The sequence below is a fragment of the Nipponia nippon genome, unplaced genomic scaffold (genome assembly GCF_047370975.1).
Source record: "Nipponia nippon isolate SJK-2023a ecotype South Korea unplaced genomic scaffold, ASM4737097v1 scaffold_4, whole genome shotgun sequence".
NCBI classification, from domain to species: Eukaryota; Metazoa; Chordata; class Aves; order Pelecaniformes; family Threskiornithidae; genus Nipponia; species Nipponia nippon.
Window position 1 is genome coordinate 66350824 of NW_028262358.1, and position 17355 is coordinate 66368178.

General features: G+C 37.3%; 1 protein-coding gene across 5 annotated transcripts in view; it reads right to left on the bottom strand.

Annotated features, from left to right (window-relative positions):
- LAMA2 (laminin subunit alpha 2) overlaps window positions 1–17355 on the bottom strand; it is a 373593-nt gene that overhangs the window by 197244 nt on the left and 158994 nt on the right. For all 5 annotated transcript variants that reach the window (XM_087775778.1, XM_087775777.1, XM_087775776.1 and 2 more), the window contains exons 10-12: window positions 14668–14828; window positions 10857–10997; window positions 9306–9479 (exon numbers count right to left, since the gene is read on the bottom strand). In XM_087775778.1, coding sequence (XP_087631904.1) covers window positions 9306–9479; window positions 10857–10997; window positions 14668–14828 — 476 coding nt within the window. The remainder of the gene's footprint in view (window positions 1–9305; window positions 9480–10856; window positions 10998–14667; window positions 14829–17355) is intronic.

Below are 17355 nucleotides of genomic sequence, written 5' to 3' on the forward strand. Positions count from 1 at the left end.
CTTATTAACTGCCCAGTAAAGTATGCACTGCAGTGAGGCACGGCTCCCCAGGACACACTGCAGGAAGCCTGGTCCGAAGCACACTATGTAAGGGAGACATGGATATAGGTAGGATTGCTGTGCTGACTGGCTAGTTGCACAGCTTAAAGCCTTTCATTCAAGGGAGTACTCACTCCAGGCCACACTTTCAGAGCAGACTGTAGCTATCTTATGGATAACTGGTATGGTTTAGGAATATATAAAGTAATTTCTCTTATGCAATTTCATTTTTAAAATTGAGTCATAACTAAAATCTTCTTTCAAGACAGTAAATTGAAATCTATGGCACTGTTATTTTTAATTAATAAAATACACTTGAAATCCTTAACTGGGGAGGGGGGCGGGGAACGGCCAAAAAAGCTCAGAAGAAAACTGACACAGAAAGTTGTTAAAACAACTGCCTTCACCGTGAAAAATTTTCCTGTCTCCAAAAAGAGTTAAACTAGCCAAGGAACTGGTCCAAGGAATAAAGGTTTCAAAAGCTTGTAATAAAATAATGAAAAATATCGGTAATGTTACAGTTCCTCTATCTTGTTCATTTTTCTGAGGAAATTACCTCTGGAAAATAAACTGATAGGGCTAAGAGGGCCAAACAAATAAAACAAACTCTTCAATTAGAAAAAAGGATTCACTTGCATTGTAATAGAGTGCCTCTGAGACTGAAAAGGCATGTAGATACCAATCAGAAATTCATCCAGCCATCTCAGGAGACAGGGGTGGTACTGCACATATTGTGAGAAATGTTAGGTACTTCTAGTGAAATATGGAATGTTCAGGCAAGCCCATTAAAAAAAACCCCAAAACCACAAAACAACCTCACCAAAAATAAGTGCAAATATATTCATTTGGGTAAAACAATCATCTGTGCCTACTCATGCATGCTATCCGCTCTCATTGCTGTCGCTCCTGTCAATCTGAAGTTGATAGGTAATGGCCCTATGATTCAGGGAAACTGCTGAAGTGTGTACTCGGGCTTCAGTTTGAGAGATGGGTTCATTTATCATCATAATAAGCTATTACCATTGATAGGTCACAACTCATTGAAGAGACAGTCAGTCTAATTGGCTCAATTCAGTTAGCTCTGGATGTGCCTCAAGGAGACGAGCAGTGCTTGGCAGGTAATATTCAATCACCCAACTAACCACTTGTTTAATAATTCATCACAGTTCAGATTGGGGTTCTAGCACATGATTATCCCTTCAATATGCCAAATATCTGGTGTTAACCCTTTTGCCTCTTGGGTCCAGGAAGACAAAGGCAAATTCGTTCTGTAATTAGGGTAACCCTTACTTTTAGAAACTTACTGAATATTTTAAATTTCCACTGAGGTTTGCTTTGTAAAGAAATTTTTTGCAGTTAGCTAGAGTCTCTCTCCGGAAAATAAAATCTTTGTCCCCATCATTCTCTCGTGGTTAAGATCAGCTTACAGTATGTAAACTTAATATGAACATAAAGTAGTGGCGCTCATTTTGCCTTCTAGAGATTTAATGAAGCAGTATGGGTCCATTCAGAAATCTTCAGCAATCAGGTAATGATAAGGTAGATGAGACAGAGGTAATAGTGTACATGAGACACAGGATGGACAGGATTTAAAGGATGCTTCATACTCTGTTCAGATATTAGATCAAAGCGTGAGTCACTCACAATACTAAAATGTTTAGAATAATGACTGTGAACAGACAAATTAAAACTAAACCAATAATTCAAGCTTCTGGTCACTGTTGTGCTACTTTCTTGCCAGTTCGGGTTACCATTTCATTGTTCAATTCTTTGTCAGTATATTGCAGCCATAATGAAAACTTCCTTTGTAACTGCTGCGTTGTCAAAGGCTTTAAGGTTCTGTTTCTTCCATCACTTTCGATGATGGTGTGGTGGGTTGCCCTGGCCAGCAGCCAAACACTCAACTACCTGTCATTTACTCCTGTCTCCCATGGGACGGGGAGAAAATAGAAGGAAGGTGAAAAGACTTACGGATTGGTGGGAAGGGTTGGAGAGAACGCCTTGATGCTGTGCAAGCTCTGTTCAGCAAGAGCCAAAAGCCTGGTGTGTTACCAACAAGGTGTGTTATCAGTAAGGAACTCCAAATATAATTTTCAAAGCAAACGCTTATTTGCTGAAGAAGTACTTAGCATGCAAAGGCATACAAGAGGAACAAAAACCCCATGTATCCTCCCGTTCATAAACTTCAGTTCTCCTTTGCAGTCTTAAGCAACCACTGTTCGATTTAGCTGTCTCTAGCTTAGGAATCACCATCACCACGCTTCTCTGCATGCTGCTTAGCCCTCAGTACAAATTGCCAGATATATTAGCTCTTTCCAGGTCAAAGACTTTTTTTCTTTTTCTTCCGCTTTGTTGGATCTTTCAGTATTTTAGTATTTGGGATCAGGGATAAGAAGAGCAAGACTTTTCAATCTGGTAAGCATATTCCCCAATTTACTTTCTTCTTCATTATTTCCTAACACCCCTCAGTATTCTCTCTCTAGCATTCACATCCCTTCTTTTGTGAAACTACTTTATTTCCTGCTTGTTTCTCCATTTTTCAACTGCCACTATTGATTAAAACCCTTGCCTTCAAGGCAGACTTGGGTAAGCAGGTAATGCAAAGGGCACCTGAGATTTATGAAATAATTTCACCAATAAATTTCCTCTTTTCTCTACAGTAGTATAAGATGATTTTAGCACAAAGAAATTAAATGTATCGTGGGACACATGAAATACTGCAGCCAGTGGACTCAGCTAGCCAGATTCTGAGCCCTGTTTCTACTCATTTCCAAGGTGCAAACAGGCTGTAACAGTCTACTGGGCATCCTCAGTTTTACTTGCAGTCACAATAATGGCTGTACTTGAACTCTCCCAACAGGCTACCCAAACATCATTAAAAGCATTAATGAGGAACAAAGTGTGCAAAATTTACTTATGTCTTGGTGGTTCTTTACAGTCATGGGTAGCTGAACCCCAAATAGCACAGGTCTGATACTGTTTCAATTTGTACTAGGGATCAAGCAAAATTTGGCTAGCCACAGCTGTGAAAGAATGCAGAGACCTACCCCTGTCTCATTTCACGGTGCCACACTGAGAGAATATTTCAGCAAAGATAAAGAATCTAAACCCAATCATGTAATACAAATTAAGTAAACTTAAAGGAAGCATCAGTCAGCTGTGGTTCAGATCTTTAAAATGTTTTGCTCTTCACTTGTATTCATGCTATGTTTCTCTCATCCTTTCAGTATCTGAATTTGCCTATTACCTCAATTTTTAGAAGCTACAGTGAAGTAAGTGCTAATAAAATAAACAGTACACTTGGTATAAGTTGAAGACACCTTCCTACTTCTGACTGAGTCTGATTACCATGGTGACTTAATTTCAGTCAAGGCAATTTAGATTGTGATTTAAAATAAAATCACATTATTTATATTAGTTTAGGGTTTACTTACTTGCTAAAAAATAAAAACATATCAATAAACTAAACCAGCTTTTTATCAGAAGAATACATTCACATATGAAAGACAAAAGATACTGAAGTAGCTGTCTTTACAAAAGATATTTTTCTTTAGGTTCAAATGAATCATTTTAATTTTCTGCCATATGTTGGCTGTTGACACTACTTAAAAAATCTGAGGATCTGCAGCAACTGCGAATAACTTCAGGGGCATTATACTGAATGGAGATTTCTTGCATACTATGTGCTGCTGCTGCCTATTACTGTTTCTTTTACAAATATGGATAACGTGCATATAACTTAACTATTTCATCCCGCTCAAACTTACAAGACATTAAGAATCAATAAATGTCCATATAAAATTGGGTTTGATACGTTATGCCTTATACTTGAGGATCACATTCCCTACTCCATCCCCACTTTACTTTTGCTAGCTTAGAGATGTTCTTTGTTACATATTCAAATCTGAGGCTGAAACTCATTTCTGTGCAGAGGGTATAAAAAAGACAAATTCATCATGAAGTACTGGCCTTACCATCACTGTGGAAAAATCCCTCACACAGTTAGCAGGTACTTCAAGCAGTGCCATTATGTTACTAAATGGTGGCCTGCTTAGACTTGGACAACCCATCTGCACTAGGGAACCAAATCTTCTATGTCAGGGCCTAAACTGCCCATATCACCAGCTGAAAGAAAGAATGTCATGGTTTAACCCCAGCTGGCAACTAAGCACCACACAGCTGCTCACTCACTCCCCCACAGTGGGATGGGGGAGAGAATCAGAAGAGTAAAAGTGAGAAAAATCATGGGTTGAGATAATCACAGTTTAATAGGTAAGGCAAAAGCTGCACACACAAGCAAAGCAAAACAAGGAATTCATTCACTGCTTCCCATCGGCAGGTGGGTGTTCAGCCAACCCCAGGAAAGCAGGGCTCCATCACACGTAACGGTTACTTGGGAACACAAACACCGTCACTCTGAATGACCCCCCCTTCCTTCTTCTTCCCCGAGCTTATCTACTGACCATGATGTCATATGGTATGGAATAGCCCTTCTCGCTGGCAGGTCATGGGAAGCTGAAAAGTCCTTGACTAGTGTAAGCACTGCTCAGCAACAACTAAAACATCAGTGTGTTATCAACATTATTCTCATCCTAAATCCCAAACACAGCATTATACCAGCTACTAGGAAGAAAACTAACTCTATCGCAGCCAAAACCAGGACAAAGAAGTATCTTATAATGGCACACAAAGGCACACAAAGCCCACCTAAGTTCCACTACTTTGCTTCCCTGACAATAAAGGCAATACAGACACACGCTCAAAAAAATCAGTCTGCTGGCTAAATTTAAGACACAGCTGACTGTTGGAATTATGTAGGATAGGTCACTCACTGCTTTTCATGAGGCCAATGAATTTAAACAAAAAAAAAACGAAGGTAGAAAAAAGCCGCTTCCAACAACAATTTATTTTTCATCTCATCCATTCATACCAAAAGGTGTTAAGTTAGATTTTTCTTTTTGAGGCAGGCAGTAAAAGCAAGAAAAAGAGTTGTGGATCTATCTAAGTCTATCATGTCCTATGAACAAGAAAGTCTTGAGATCTGAAACCATGACAGTACTAGATGAAGCTTTCTGGGTTTAGATGCATTAATAATTTAGGACAATTGATCCTGGCATTTCTGTTCCAGCTGATTATTGTATTATTTACGCTTCTTTATGTTTTGGGTTTCAACTCCCTCCCTCCCCCCTGGGAGCTGTAGACTGCAATTTGCTTTGCATTATTCTGCCTTTTCCATCAGAATTGCACAAGAAATGAAAACAAATGGAAGGAAATAAACATAAAAGCCACAAGGACCTAGCTTATGATTATTTTATAATTCAATATTTAATCCTATGAGGTATTCTGGGCAGTCTGCAATAGATAATATGTCACAAAACAAACTGCTCACTCCATCCCAATCTTTAGCTTTCCACAGCAGAGTACTTTTAAAGGGCTGATAGATTTTTAATGTTTGTATGTATTGGCTACAGGCTTATTACAGTGTCTTTATTTCTGGACTCAAAGAAGCATTGATTTCTGTAAGTCAGCAAATAGGTTGCACAGCTAATTATAAAAGAACAAGCAAAATAAATGAAGTGACAGTGTTAAGTCAAACAAGTCCCTTTCCCGTTCTGTATGTACAGACTCTACACAAAACTTTCAGCTGTGGCCTTGGTTTTCACTAGAGGTCAGAGAAAGAACAACGTTTCCACCATATGGCTGCTTAAGTCTATGGAGTTGACAAACATGATGTGCTAGAATTTTTCGAAGAGAAAACAAAGCCTTTTATTCAAGCATCTTTTGCTTTAATTTTCAACACACTCTGACTTCATGAAGGACCACGTTACATTAAAGTTACTTACACTGAATGGAATCATGCTGTACAACTAATTCAAATGACTCCTGTAAAACAACATTTGATGCAAGAAACTTCTCAATCTGAGTAAAATCTGTCAGTAAGCAAATAGTGTTTTAAAGTAGAGGTGTTTTAGGGCTTCTATCATGTTTGCAGTCTGAGTAGTGGCAGCATTAATATCTGCTCAAAACCCAGAGAGAGGAGTTAGAGGATGCCTTATCTAATTTCTGTATGAGTGCTGGGTCTTGAGACAATGTTCAGAGACCTGGATTCTAGGATGGTCTCCACCTAAAGGCTGAACGAACCTGTGACTGCTGACCAAAGGCAGTGCCCTATACCACCTGAAAGAGGCAGGGTGCATCTCCACCTTCATGGTTAAAGCTGGCCCTTAGCAGAGAAAGGAACATAGTATTTGCAGCAGCAGCGAGAAAATAAGGCAGAGGGCCTTTCTCCAACTAAAGATGTATTTTTCCTCATGGAATCTCAAGTGGCCTCAGCTGCCCCTCACGTGTGTGTCATGGGGGGGGGGGGGGGGGCATATGTTTATTTAGACATGCTCCATATATTATTTTTTTTCTCAGCTAATCATTAACAGCTTCTACTCAGCATACAAATTATCAAGTTGCTTTTTGCTGAGGTGTCAAAGGAAGAGGCCGAGTATACACATAATGTCAGACTTCTGAAACATTGCGGACACCTAACCCTTCCACGTTGACTTTAAAGAAACAAGTGTTTAACATCATCCTGCTGACTTTGGTATCTAATTTTAATATTTTCCTTTCAGTGCTCTGATCAAACATTATCAGAATGTAACTCATAACACTTTCAGACAAATTTATAAAATATTTTAGCATGGACACAAGTTTAAAATAAACTTACAGATCCATTCTCAAAACAATTTAAGAAACTGCTAACAAAAACCAAATGGGGTTTTCAAATACTGAAAATGTAATTAGAGTTGATAGAATAAGACAATTTTTCAGTAACTAAAAGCTCTAACAGACCACAAGTCCTTATGATTGCTGCAATCCTTAGTTCAGTAGGCTATGATAAGGTAGGCAGGCAACAAGATAAACTGGTTTATGATACCTACTAAACCCTTAATACAAGCCATTTAAAATCTGTTCTCTCAAATTATCCACTAGATATTTTATTTCAAGAAATTAAATTCCTCCAGATTACTCCCAAATGTATTCTGCATCAAAAACAGTGTTCAATTTTTCAGTTCAAACGCATATTATATAGTCAGACAGGTAAAATATCTGGCTTTTAAAAAATTATCTGTATTTGTACAACAAAGTTTAAGTTTTGGTAGCAGCATATATATTTAGAAGACTAAAAGGATATGGTGATGTTAAAGTAATTTGCTTATGTTCTGGTCCTACTCCAACATAAACAAGAATCCTGTACCACCTACAGCCTCTTGTTATTATAATGTCTCCTTAGAGACACAGTCAAAGACCAGTATCACATAGCCTAGAGTCATCCAGATTTAGATGAAAAAGAAAAAGTTGAAGGCTGCACACTCAGAAGCATCCTATTTATAATGCTTTTTTCATCCAAAAGAAGCATTTGGAGATGGATGTAAAACAAGCAGATAGCACACATATGGCAATCAACATTGTGGAGGCATATGCACAGGATGCCAACTTTATATTAAAAGAATTATTTTAAATAAGGTTTTTGAGCTATATTTGAAAACTGGGAAATGCAGGACGGTTACTACCTTTTGTTACCCAATTTTATGTCGGGGAATAGTATTTAGGAGCAATAATTTTAACAATAAAAAGGAAAGGCAGTTTTCTGTGACACAAGGTTTATAAATTACAAGTGTACATCTTGATATAAGATTTGCCAGATCATTCTCTACATTTCCTAAGACAAAAATTCTTAAAGAAGCTTGCCTGCTCTGAGATACCAATTATTTTACTGTAACACAGCTAGCAACCACTCTCAAGAAAGGATGTTTTTATCTAGTTTCAGCTATTTGGTTTTATCCAGTTTCAGCTATTTAGAGAAATGTTTTATTGAGTTTACAGATATGGACTCTCAATATTCTATTTCCATTTCCCTTTCCATAGCATAAATCATATGGCCTAAGCATGTCATTATGACTATAATTTACGTGATGCAACATGACAGTTAAGATGTACTGTGGTAATTTGTGAGTGCTTTCAGTATTATTGTAGTATCAAAAATTTATATGGTTCAGTTATTAAGGCAAATTGCTTCATTCATACAGAGATGTCTGACAGTAACCACAAAGGACCTCCAAATTACACTGAAAAAGTATCTTCCACGTTCAAATAATTTGTGTACATTCTTACCATTATTTTGCTCACTGAATAGAAGTAGGATGAAATTCTGTCTGGAAAAGCATCAATTCATATCTCAGGGTAAGTTCACCAGACATGGAAAATTATAGAAGAAACTCTCCCTTGCCCAGCTAAATGAGCCTGACTATCTTTAACAATTTATAGCCATGAACAGGATGCCCAGTTCTTTGGAATGATGCTATTTAGTTTCCACATGCTCACTTACCTTCTGTCATGTTGATTTTCAGCCAGCAGGAAGGAAATAAATAAATAGGAGGTTGACTAGCCTGAAGAGACTAGAGAGGAAAATGTGCTCAAGTGTATTAGTGTTAGCATTTCAGATAAGTTTTAGCATAATTGGGGTTACAGTAAACGGAAAGCTGTTTAGCTTTCTTCACATTTAGGACTCATTCAGTCCTCAATTCTACTCTCTGGAAAAAAATGAGATTGTCCTGAAGGTATCACGTATGATAGCAGAAAGTCTAATGGTGAGAAGCCTGGCAGTCAGACCACTAAAGCATCCAAGACTTTAGAAAGCAAATATTTGGTATTAACCTGCAGAGCATGAATATGTGTGTATGTGCACACATGGACACATGCAGACTTGGATAAATATATGCATTAGAACTGGCACAGAGCTCACAACAGCGTTTTCTGAGTTCTAGGGCAGAGAGCTCCCCACACACAAGTTTCTTGCCAAACATTAGAGTTTTGTAACACACCCCCACAACATCTGATACACAACTTCGATCTCTCAAAAGCAGACAAGGGAACTGGTTTTCAAAGCTGAGGACAAGGTGGGAAGAGAACAGGGCAAGCTGAACCACACACCAGCTAATCCATTCAAAAAACAATGCTGCGAACTATATAGATTTCTCTAATACCTGACAGCAGAAGCCCAAAGAGGGCTCAAGGTCAAAGATCCTTAGTTAATTTTCTCTACTTAACTTTTTGCCTCACAAGGTTACTCCATACACCTGATTCCTTTCTGTTTGCAGTTTCGCGGGTCAAATAGCTATCCATCTTAATCTTCCCTCAGTTCCACCCCCCTTCAAAGCCTTACTTCTTTTCTCAATAATCAAATTAGCATTTAGGCAAGTACCATCTGCACTTACTTTGTTGCCCAAATAAGAGCTGGGTGCACTCCAGTAATAAGTCTGTGGCAGTACTTTTCGCACAGCCACATTGCTGATGCTAAACTGCTGATGCCCATCAAATCTCTTTTGCTTGGGGGTAACTCTGATGAGACCCGGTAAGCCAGTCAGATACCAGCCATTCATGTCTTCTATCTATAATGACAGAAGAAAAAACCCAGAGCAAAACATATTACAATGAGAATCAGGACATCAGTCATTTCAATAGTCACAGCCTCTCATTCTTCCATTTTCAAAAAAACTTATTATGTTTATACGAGTAATAGCAGTTTAGGAACAAAGGAAACAACAAAGTAATAACAGCAAAAATTTCTCTTATTATATGTGACTGGGAGTTATAACTTCTGAGTAGTTTGAAGTAACTGCAAGTATTTGCTTTCTCTGCTTCATATGGACCAGAGCAAGGAGGAAATTCTATGATATAAACATATGCATAAGAATATCTCCAAGTATTATACAAGTTTTCAATAAATAATATCAGACACAGAGGGTACAGAAGATGAGGTGACGAATATATATTTTCTGATTGTTGTAGACAGCATAATTTATAATATTTTGTAATTCTAAAGCCTTGCAATTTACAAGTTCAAATATACTTTTTTTAGAAAGCTAAAGCAAAGCTGGAAACCACCAGAACTTGAATTTCTGAAATCCCATAACTAGAAATGAATCATCAGAGAAGAGCACACTGTTCATACAAGGACAGCTTTTGAGGCCTGGATACAAGCAGAACAATAAAATAGCTCAGCTGTGGGATGGAAAATTTTCCAGATGCTGGCATGTAAATGAACACACTAGGCATATATGATTTTACTTGCAGACTTCCAGCATACCAATTCAGCCCAAACCAGGAGCTAGTAGACCTGGAACACATTTCCCAAACTTGATCTACAGACATGAATATGTAGCATACATCCGTTACAGTGGAATCAGTGTCTGAGCTTTGAGAGCTAATTTAAAGTTTAGAGTATATTTGCAGGCTAAAGACATTTTTCTACAGCACAAACAAGAACAGTAGGTTCATCTTCTTTCACATCCTTTCCTAGGAATGCAGTATACAAAAGAAATTCGCTCAAAATGCCCTCTGTAAGGCATCCCTTTTTCTTACATAGCTGTGTGTTGTACATTTAATGTTTCAAAATTCTTAATTATTTCAGGTCTAGAAATTAAATAATGATCTGGAAAAGATGTTGCCTTATGGACATGTTGCATTTAACTCAGGGCTGATTATGTATGCACATTCCAGGACTGTGTTTATGCATATGGCTTCATGTTTGACTGTTACTTCTTCTTCTGCACTTTTCACTCTTTAACTGCACTTTTTCAGAACTTTCTCACAATGAAGAGAAACAAATCTTATAAGCATTTTCTTTTGGATAAATGAAAAATATATGAGGCATAAAAGAACATGCATGATTTTATAGTAAGATGCACTCTGGTGACAATGGACAGTGACAACACACAGAAACACAAAACCAACAACATCTACTGATATAGTACGATTTTTCTTACACTTCTGTAGGTAAGGTGAGAGTGTGTGCAGACGCTTGTTTTCCCAGAGCAGAAACATTCTTCACAGCCTTTGGGATTATTTTGCTGCAGATTGAAGAAACCTGGTTTGCAGCGATCACAGTTTTCTCCATCAACATGTTCCTGGAAATGCACATTAGAATATTACTTCAGCTGTCATAGATTAGAACTTGAGGTCACCAGCTTCATACTCTGCAGGAGAGTATAAACGCAGGACTATAAAGGCATTTATAGGAAAGACTTCTTATTTGTGAATATTAGTAGCAAATCCTCTACACAATAAAAGTTACTATGGCTGCATGCAAATAACAGGACACAGAATTTGGACATTATAAGATTTTTCATTTTTCTTCTACACGAATGGACATACCTGATTTCAGGGAATAATCTAATCCTTTACACTTAAGAGAGTGACAGGGAAAGGGAGTATGGGACACAATGTTACAGCCTCAACAACTGTAGTTTGTAGGTATGGCTGATAAAATCTGTGCACGCCCAATTGATGCAAACTACAGGTACACAGTATTAGTTGTACCAATCATTCAGTGTCAGTTTTTCAGTGGTCTATCATTGGTAGCTGAATTCAGGTTAAATCCAAATGTTAAAAGGGCTACATTTCTTCTTCCCATAACTACATGTGTTTGCCAGCCATGCAGCCAGGTCTGCAAACTCTTCCCCTGCAGAAAGCCAGGCACTAAACATACATGAAGAATTCTAAACTTAGCATTTGGTAATTACATTTTTCAGAGAAAGCTTCTGTTGTGCATTATTCCTAGTAGCTTACACAATAAATCAATTTGTCCTATAGGCAAAGATAAACCTAGCTTTTCTACAAGGGTTATGTTGCAAAAGGCTCACGCTATGGTGCTGGCTTAGTAATTCAATATTTTTCCCAAGATAGCCCAGAAAATTCTTTCCCTTTCAAAACTGTTATATACAGTCTCTTTAATCCTGGAGACAGTGCTCTAGGGTACGCACACAGGACCAAATTGTTGGCTCCACATCAGCAGAGAATGAACACATTATAAAAAGCCTGCCCACGCTGTGTAGTCTATGATTGCTTGAAATACACAGCTCTGAAGCAAGTTCACCAAAAGCCATTTGATACCTTCCTGGTTAGATCTAGCAAAGATGGAAAAAGCAGGGCAAAGCATATGGAGGTATGGGATAGCACACATGGATTAAGAGAAAATAGGGACAAGGAGGGGGAAGGGGTAAGGACAAGTAAAGAAGGAGATAAAATGAAAATGTAAATGGGTTTTCACCACTAATTATACAGTAACAACATGTGTAGCAAAATACTTTTGCTCTATCTCTATTGCTGTGCTGTATCTATGCTCCCCTTCAACAACATCATATAGACTCTGTTCAACAAACCAAAAATCTCTTTAATACAACTCAAGCCTATCAGGCAATTACTTTTAACTTCAAGATCTCTTTAATTTAAAGAATGGTACTTCTACATTTTCACCATCAATCTCAGGATTAATCAATGCATATTATTGCCATAGGTATGCTGAAATCACCTAGCTACTCATGCTTCATATGAAAAATAATATGGGTAACAGTTGGGAACTCACAGGCACCCCAATGCTCTCGCGCACAATTCTACTAACTAGAATTATGAATGCTGGTCCCAAAAGTTTCAGACCTTGCTGACGTGCTTAGTGTGTACATAGTGGGATGGGTAAAAAAACAAAAAAAAGAGAGATACAAAGCAAAAGTATGTGTTTAAATGAAAAGGTGTCCTACTCTGCAGTCACAAGCATGTCATCAGTGAGTAAAACCTGTATAATTCTATTGAGTAGGCAGCAAATTCAGTGGATAATAGATATATAAAACTCAAAGTTGGAAAGGAGATCTAACCTAACCTTCAGCCAATGAAGCAATGTTTCTAACAGCCTCATTTATTTCTGAATACTGTATTCAGTCCAGTTTTAAATTATGCAAAAATGAGACTTTAACCATATACCTTCAGAAAGCTCTCTGAGATAATTAGCGATAAAACAGGCATTTATACTTGTCCCTCACCTTTCTATACTTTAGTTTACTCTGGCTAATGTGGTAAAGATAACAATCTAATGCCCACTTTGCTACATTTTGCTGCTTACAATTAGAAATGTTTTTCAGCAGTCAATTTCCTTTACAAGAAAACTATCTTTAGTAAATTTAGAGCTCATCATATGTAACTGAAAGATGTGATTAAAAGAAGGGAAGCATTTTTCCTACGATCTGCTATTAACTTGTCCAGACATCTCACTTTATTCTTCATATGGAGCATAACTAATCTGATGATTTCAGTGTCCCTTTGACCATAATCTGCTTTGATTTGAATGTGAAGATAGCTAGAGAAAATAAATGTGTATGTATCTCAGCTGTCTGCGAAGGGCATCATTTTTCTCCCACAAGCACTTAAAAAGGGATTAGAGGAGCAGAAAGGGGACAAAGATGAGCAGAGAGGAACAAGTGTATATAGTGTGGACTATCTGGGATAGGAACAATTATCTCTATTCCATATTTGTTCATTTTGCTCTGATTGTACTAACAGGTCAGTTTGGCATTACACAAATAATGTCATAATAATAAGAATCATTCAGGAGTGGTTATCTTGTATTTGGCATATGACATCTTCATCAAAGCTCCCTTTCAAGTCAGAATATAGCAAAAGCACTCCTTTCCTGATCTTCTAGACTTAATAGCTAAGGAATTAGGACCGTGATATGGATAGATTTTATTTCTGATGGAGAGCATGTGACTGTTACGTAAAGTGAGGATAAGGCTAATTGTCTGAGTAGATTTCAGTGCTGTTCAGCTGTCACACCAGAGCTTTATGTGTGTATGCAGCATGAGCTGATAGATGGAAGTATTTTTTGTACATTCTCGTATTTAAGGACATAATGTAAGTATTTTTAAATTCACACTTGTGACTAATTCTGTTAATTAAACACTGGAAGGAAAATCCCACAAGTATGACACAGAAACATTGACCCACAGTACAGTAAATTGTCCTTCGGGCCTATTCATGGCCAGTTACTAAACTATGACTTACAGAGCACCACCATTTCTAAAGCATTTCTGGTAACTAGGTATTTTATAAGAAGTGGATGCATGTGTTTTTAGAAGTTTTTTAGTTCAATATAATATTGATGTATAATTTCCTGGAGGTACATGAAGGCACACAGAGAAAATAATTCTTAAATTTTCTTCCTAGAAATGAAGAAATTCACCCTACAGAAAGGATGGATTTTTTTTCTTTTAAATATGTTGGAGATTTCTAAACAACCATTCCAAGGCAGGAAAGAATGCTCTCAGTTTGGAACTTAGCAAGAAAAGAGGATTATATCCCTAATGACAACTCCTAAAAGGCAATTTTTTTGTTTGTTTTAATACATCACCAGTTCACCTCATTTCCTCTTCTGAAGACATGTTACAGGTTAGTTTTAGAGCCCACAATACTTTAAACATATAGTTTCTGAGTAGATGAGGATGCAAGTTTGAAACAAATGATTCACACGCTTCTTAAGTATCTCTTCATCACAGATTTCCAAGGCCTTGTATGACTGGCAGCAGGCTCCTAGGTACCTATGTTAATTACAGTGAGTACTGAGATGACACAAGACAATCTAAGACTTTACAGGACCAAGAACAAGCGTTCTAGGAGAAGTGACTAACACAGATACTAACACAGCCAGGTAGGACAGTGGAACGCTATTGTATGATAGAAGACCATTAACTGCCATCTTTCAATATCATTAGTATCTTCCTATGGCTCAGAAGAATTTGACATCCATACCTTGCAGATGCAGGGACCTATGCAAGGGTCAACATTCACACTGCCTTTCACCGAGCAGTTGCAGGGCAGGCACTCAGGATATCCTGTATAACCCAAGGCACATCTATTGCAGCTCTCTCCTGCATAGCCAGTCTTGCAGTGACAGAAACCAGGCAACATATCTATGGGAAGAGGAAGAAAACATGAGACATATTTGATTTATCGTTATTATTTTTATCAGATATATGTGTTAGAGTGCTCAAAGCAACACCTTTGGTAGGGGTAACATAACGGCATTTACTGTGGGTCAGTCCATACGTCCATTTAACTCAGTATCCTGTCTGAGAGAGGCTTGAATAAAGCATGTAAGAATAGAGCAAGTATATAGTGATTTGAGTTCTGAACTTCCAGAAATCCACATATTAGAGATCTTCTAAACTGAAACTTATCCCTACTTCCTTGCATCTAAAAGTCCCTGAAAAACTACTCTTCCATTAATTCACCTAATTGCCTTTAAACATGCTTTTACTTTTAGAATCCATAAAGCTCCCTAGCAGTAAGTTCCACACTTAGCCACGTGTAGTGTGAAAGAAAACACTGATGTGCATTAAACCTGTATTTATTGCCCTCTAATTCTGATCTCAGAAAACAGCAAGTAACCATTCCCTACTCACTTTCTCCATGTCATCTGTGATTTCAATATACTTCTACCATATCCCACATGACATTTTTATTTCATATGCCAAAAACTCCTAAGCCTGTTTAATATCTCTTTACAGAGAAACTGCCTTGTATGGCAGAAAATCTCTGTTGTCCTTCTCTGCACTGTTTCCAGTTCTAATAAATTATTTAAGGAGAAGGGAGTGCATAGTGTGAACCTATAAATGGTTTGATGATTTTTTCAGTTTTGTTTTTTAAACATCAGTAATATTTCCTAAGGCTCTGTTGACCTTTTTGACTACTGTTGAGCCAGCACTGAGCTGATACACCCAGGGTACAGCCCAAGGTAATTCTAAGAGCTGTTTCGCAACTGGTAGTGCCTAATTCAGAAATTGCTGTCATAAATGTACAAGTAGAACTACTTTTCTCTGTGTTCTACTTTTCCTTTAAATGCTACAGAAATTCATCAGTTATTTTACCACCCAGCCACTGACTATCTTGAGATCTTTCTGAACATTTTGCAGCTCTTTCATTTTTCTATGCTGAAAGATTTTGTACTTGCTAACTTTGTCACCTTCCTACTCATTGCTTTTCCAGGTTAAATACGAATATTTTCAACAGTGCGTATTTATCATCACTGTGAAAATGGTCCACTTAGTCTTTTAACCAAGTACTAATCCATGAAAGAACCTTTCCTCCTTATTCTATTACACTTTCTTTCATGGACTTTGGTGAAGGTTCTTGTCAAAACTTTTTGAAAATCAAAATACAATATTAATCAAATGAGCCTTTGTTCACATGTTCATTGAATCCTTCAAACAGATTCATAAGGCACACTGTCCTCTACAAAACAACCCGATCTTGAGTTTTGCCCATTTTTGCTACAGTTCAGAAACGGTATTAATCATTTATTGTAGTTCTACTGATTTCCTTGGTACAGAAACCAGACTTTCTGATTTTAGTTTCCTGGAATCCTCTACTTTTCCTTTACAAATTGGATAAACAGTTTCTATTTATGTAATATTAATGTCAGTTTTTAAAAGTATTATTAACTATATTTAATGCTTCAAGCAACTCCATTTTCAACTACATCCAGAAGCCATGGACAGATACAATATAAGCCAGATGAGTTTTTATTCTTCATTATCAGCTTGCTCTAAACCTGACACTGCTGTTTGAGATAGTTCTTCTGACTTGTCTCCATGAACAAAGACTCCCAAATGGGAAATTCCCTGAGCTCTTCTATTCACTGATACAAAGAATTAATCTAGCTTTTCTGCTGTGTCCTTTTCTTGAGATCTCCTGTTATAACTTGATTACACCTTAATCATATTTAACTCCTACTGAATTTGAATCTCTAGCAGACTTTTTTTGATTCTGATTTATCTGAAGAAGTACTTCTTAGCAAAATTTACGCATTTAGCAAATTGTTCCTTAAAATATGTGGACGTGTTACTAAGAGTACGACTTTCCAGAATCTGTCTCAATTTATGTCCTTTTCTATTATCCTCAATTGGATACAACTTCTGCTTTTTCAGGGAGCTTCTTTTTTATTGTTTAAATACATTTTTTTTCTGGCTTAATTGCATTGCTTGAATCATTTTGAACTAGAGGAATGCATCTTCTCTGAATATCTAATATGCAGTCTATAAACCCTATGCTTGCCATTAGCAATCTTGGATTGTTCATTTTGATTTTCTGTTTAAAGGTTTCCTTGTTTTAAGTTGTTTTTTAGGGAGGCCTTCTCATTCAAAAATGTTGAATTTGACAGCCCTTCAAGAGGAGAGTTTTAAACCAGTTCCTCGTGCATAAATCCAGAGGTGCTTCTCTTTTTATGGTTTCTCTAACTAGCTGTCTGAAGAAGCAGTCACCTACAGGAGTTTTAAATGATATTACCTGTTAATCTATACAGAGATGAAATTCAATCTGTCTTCTCTAACCTTGCAGCCTCTTTCATCTCCTGTAGCACATCATGTTGACTGTCACCTTCTTGATCTGTCCTAATTATAGATAGAATTTCAGTGCATAAAAATTTCTGTGGTCCTTACT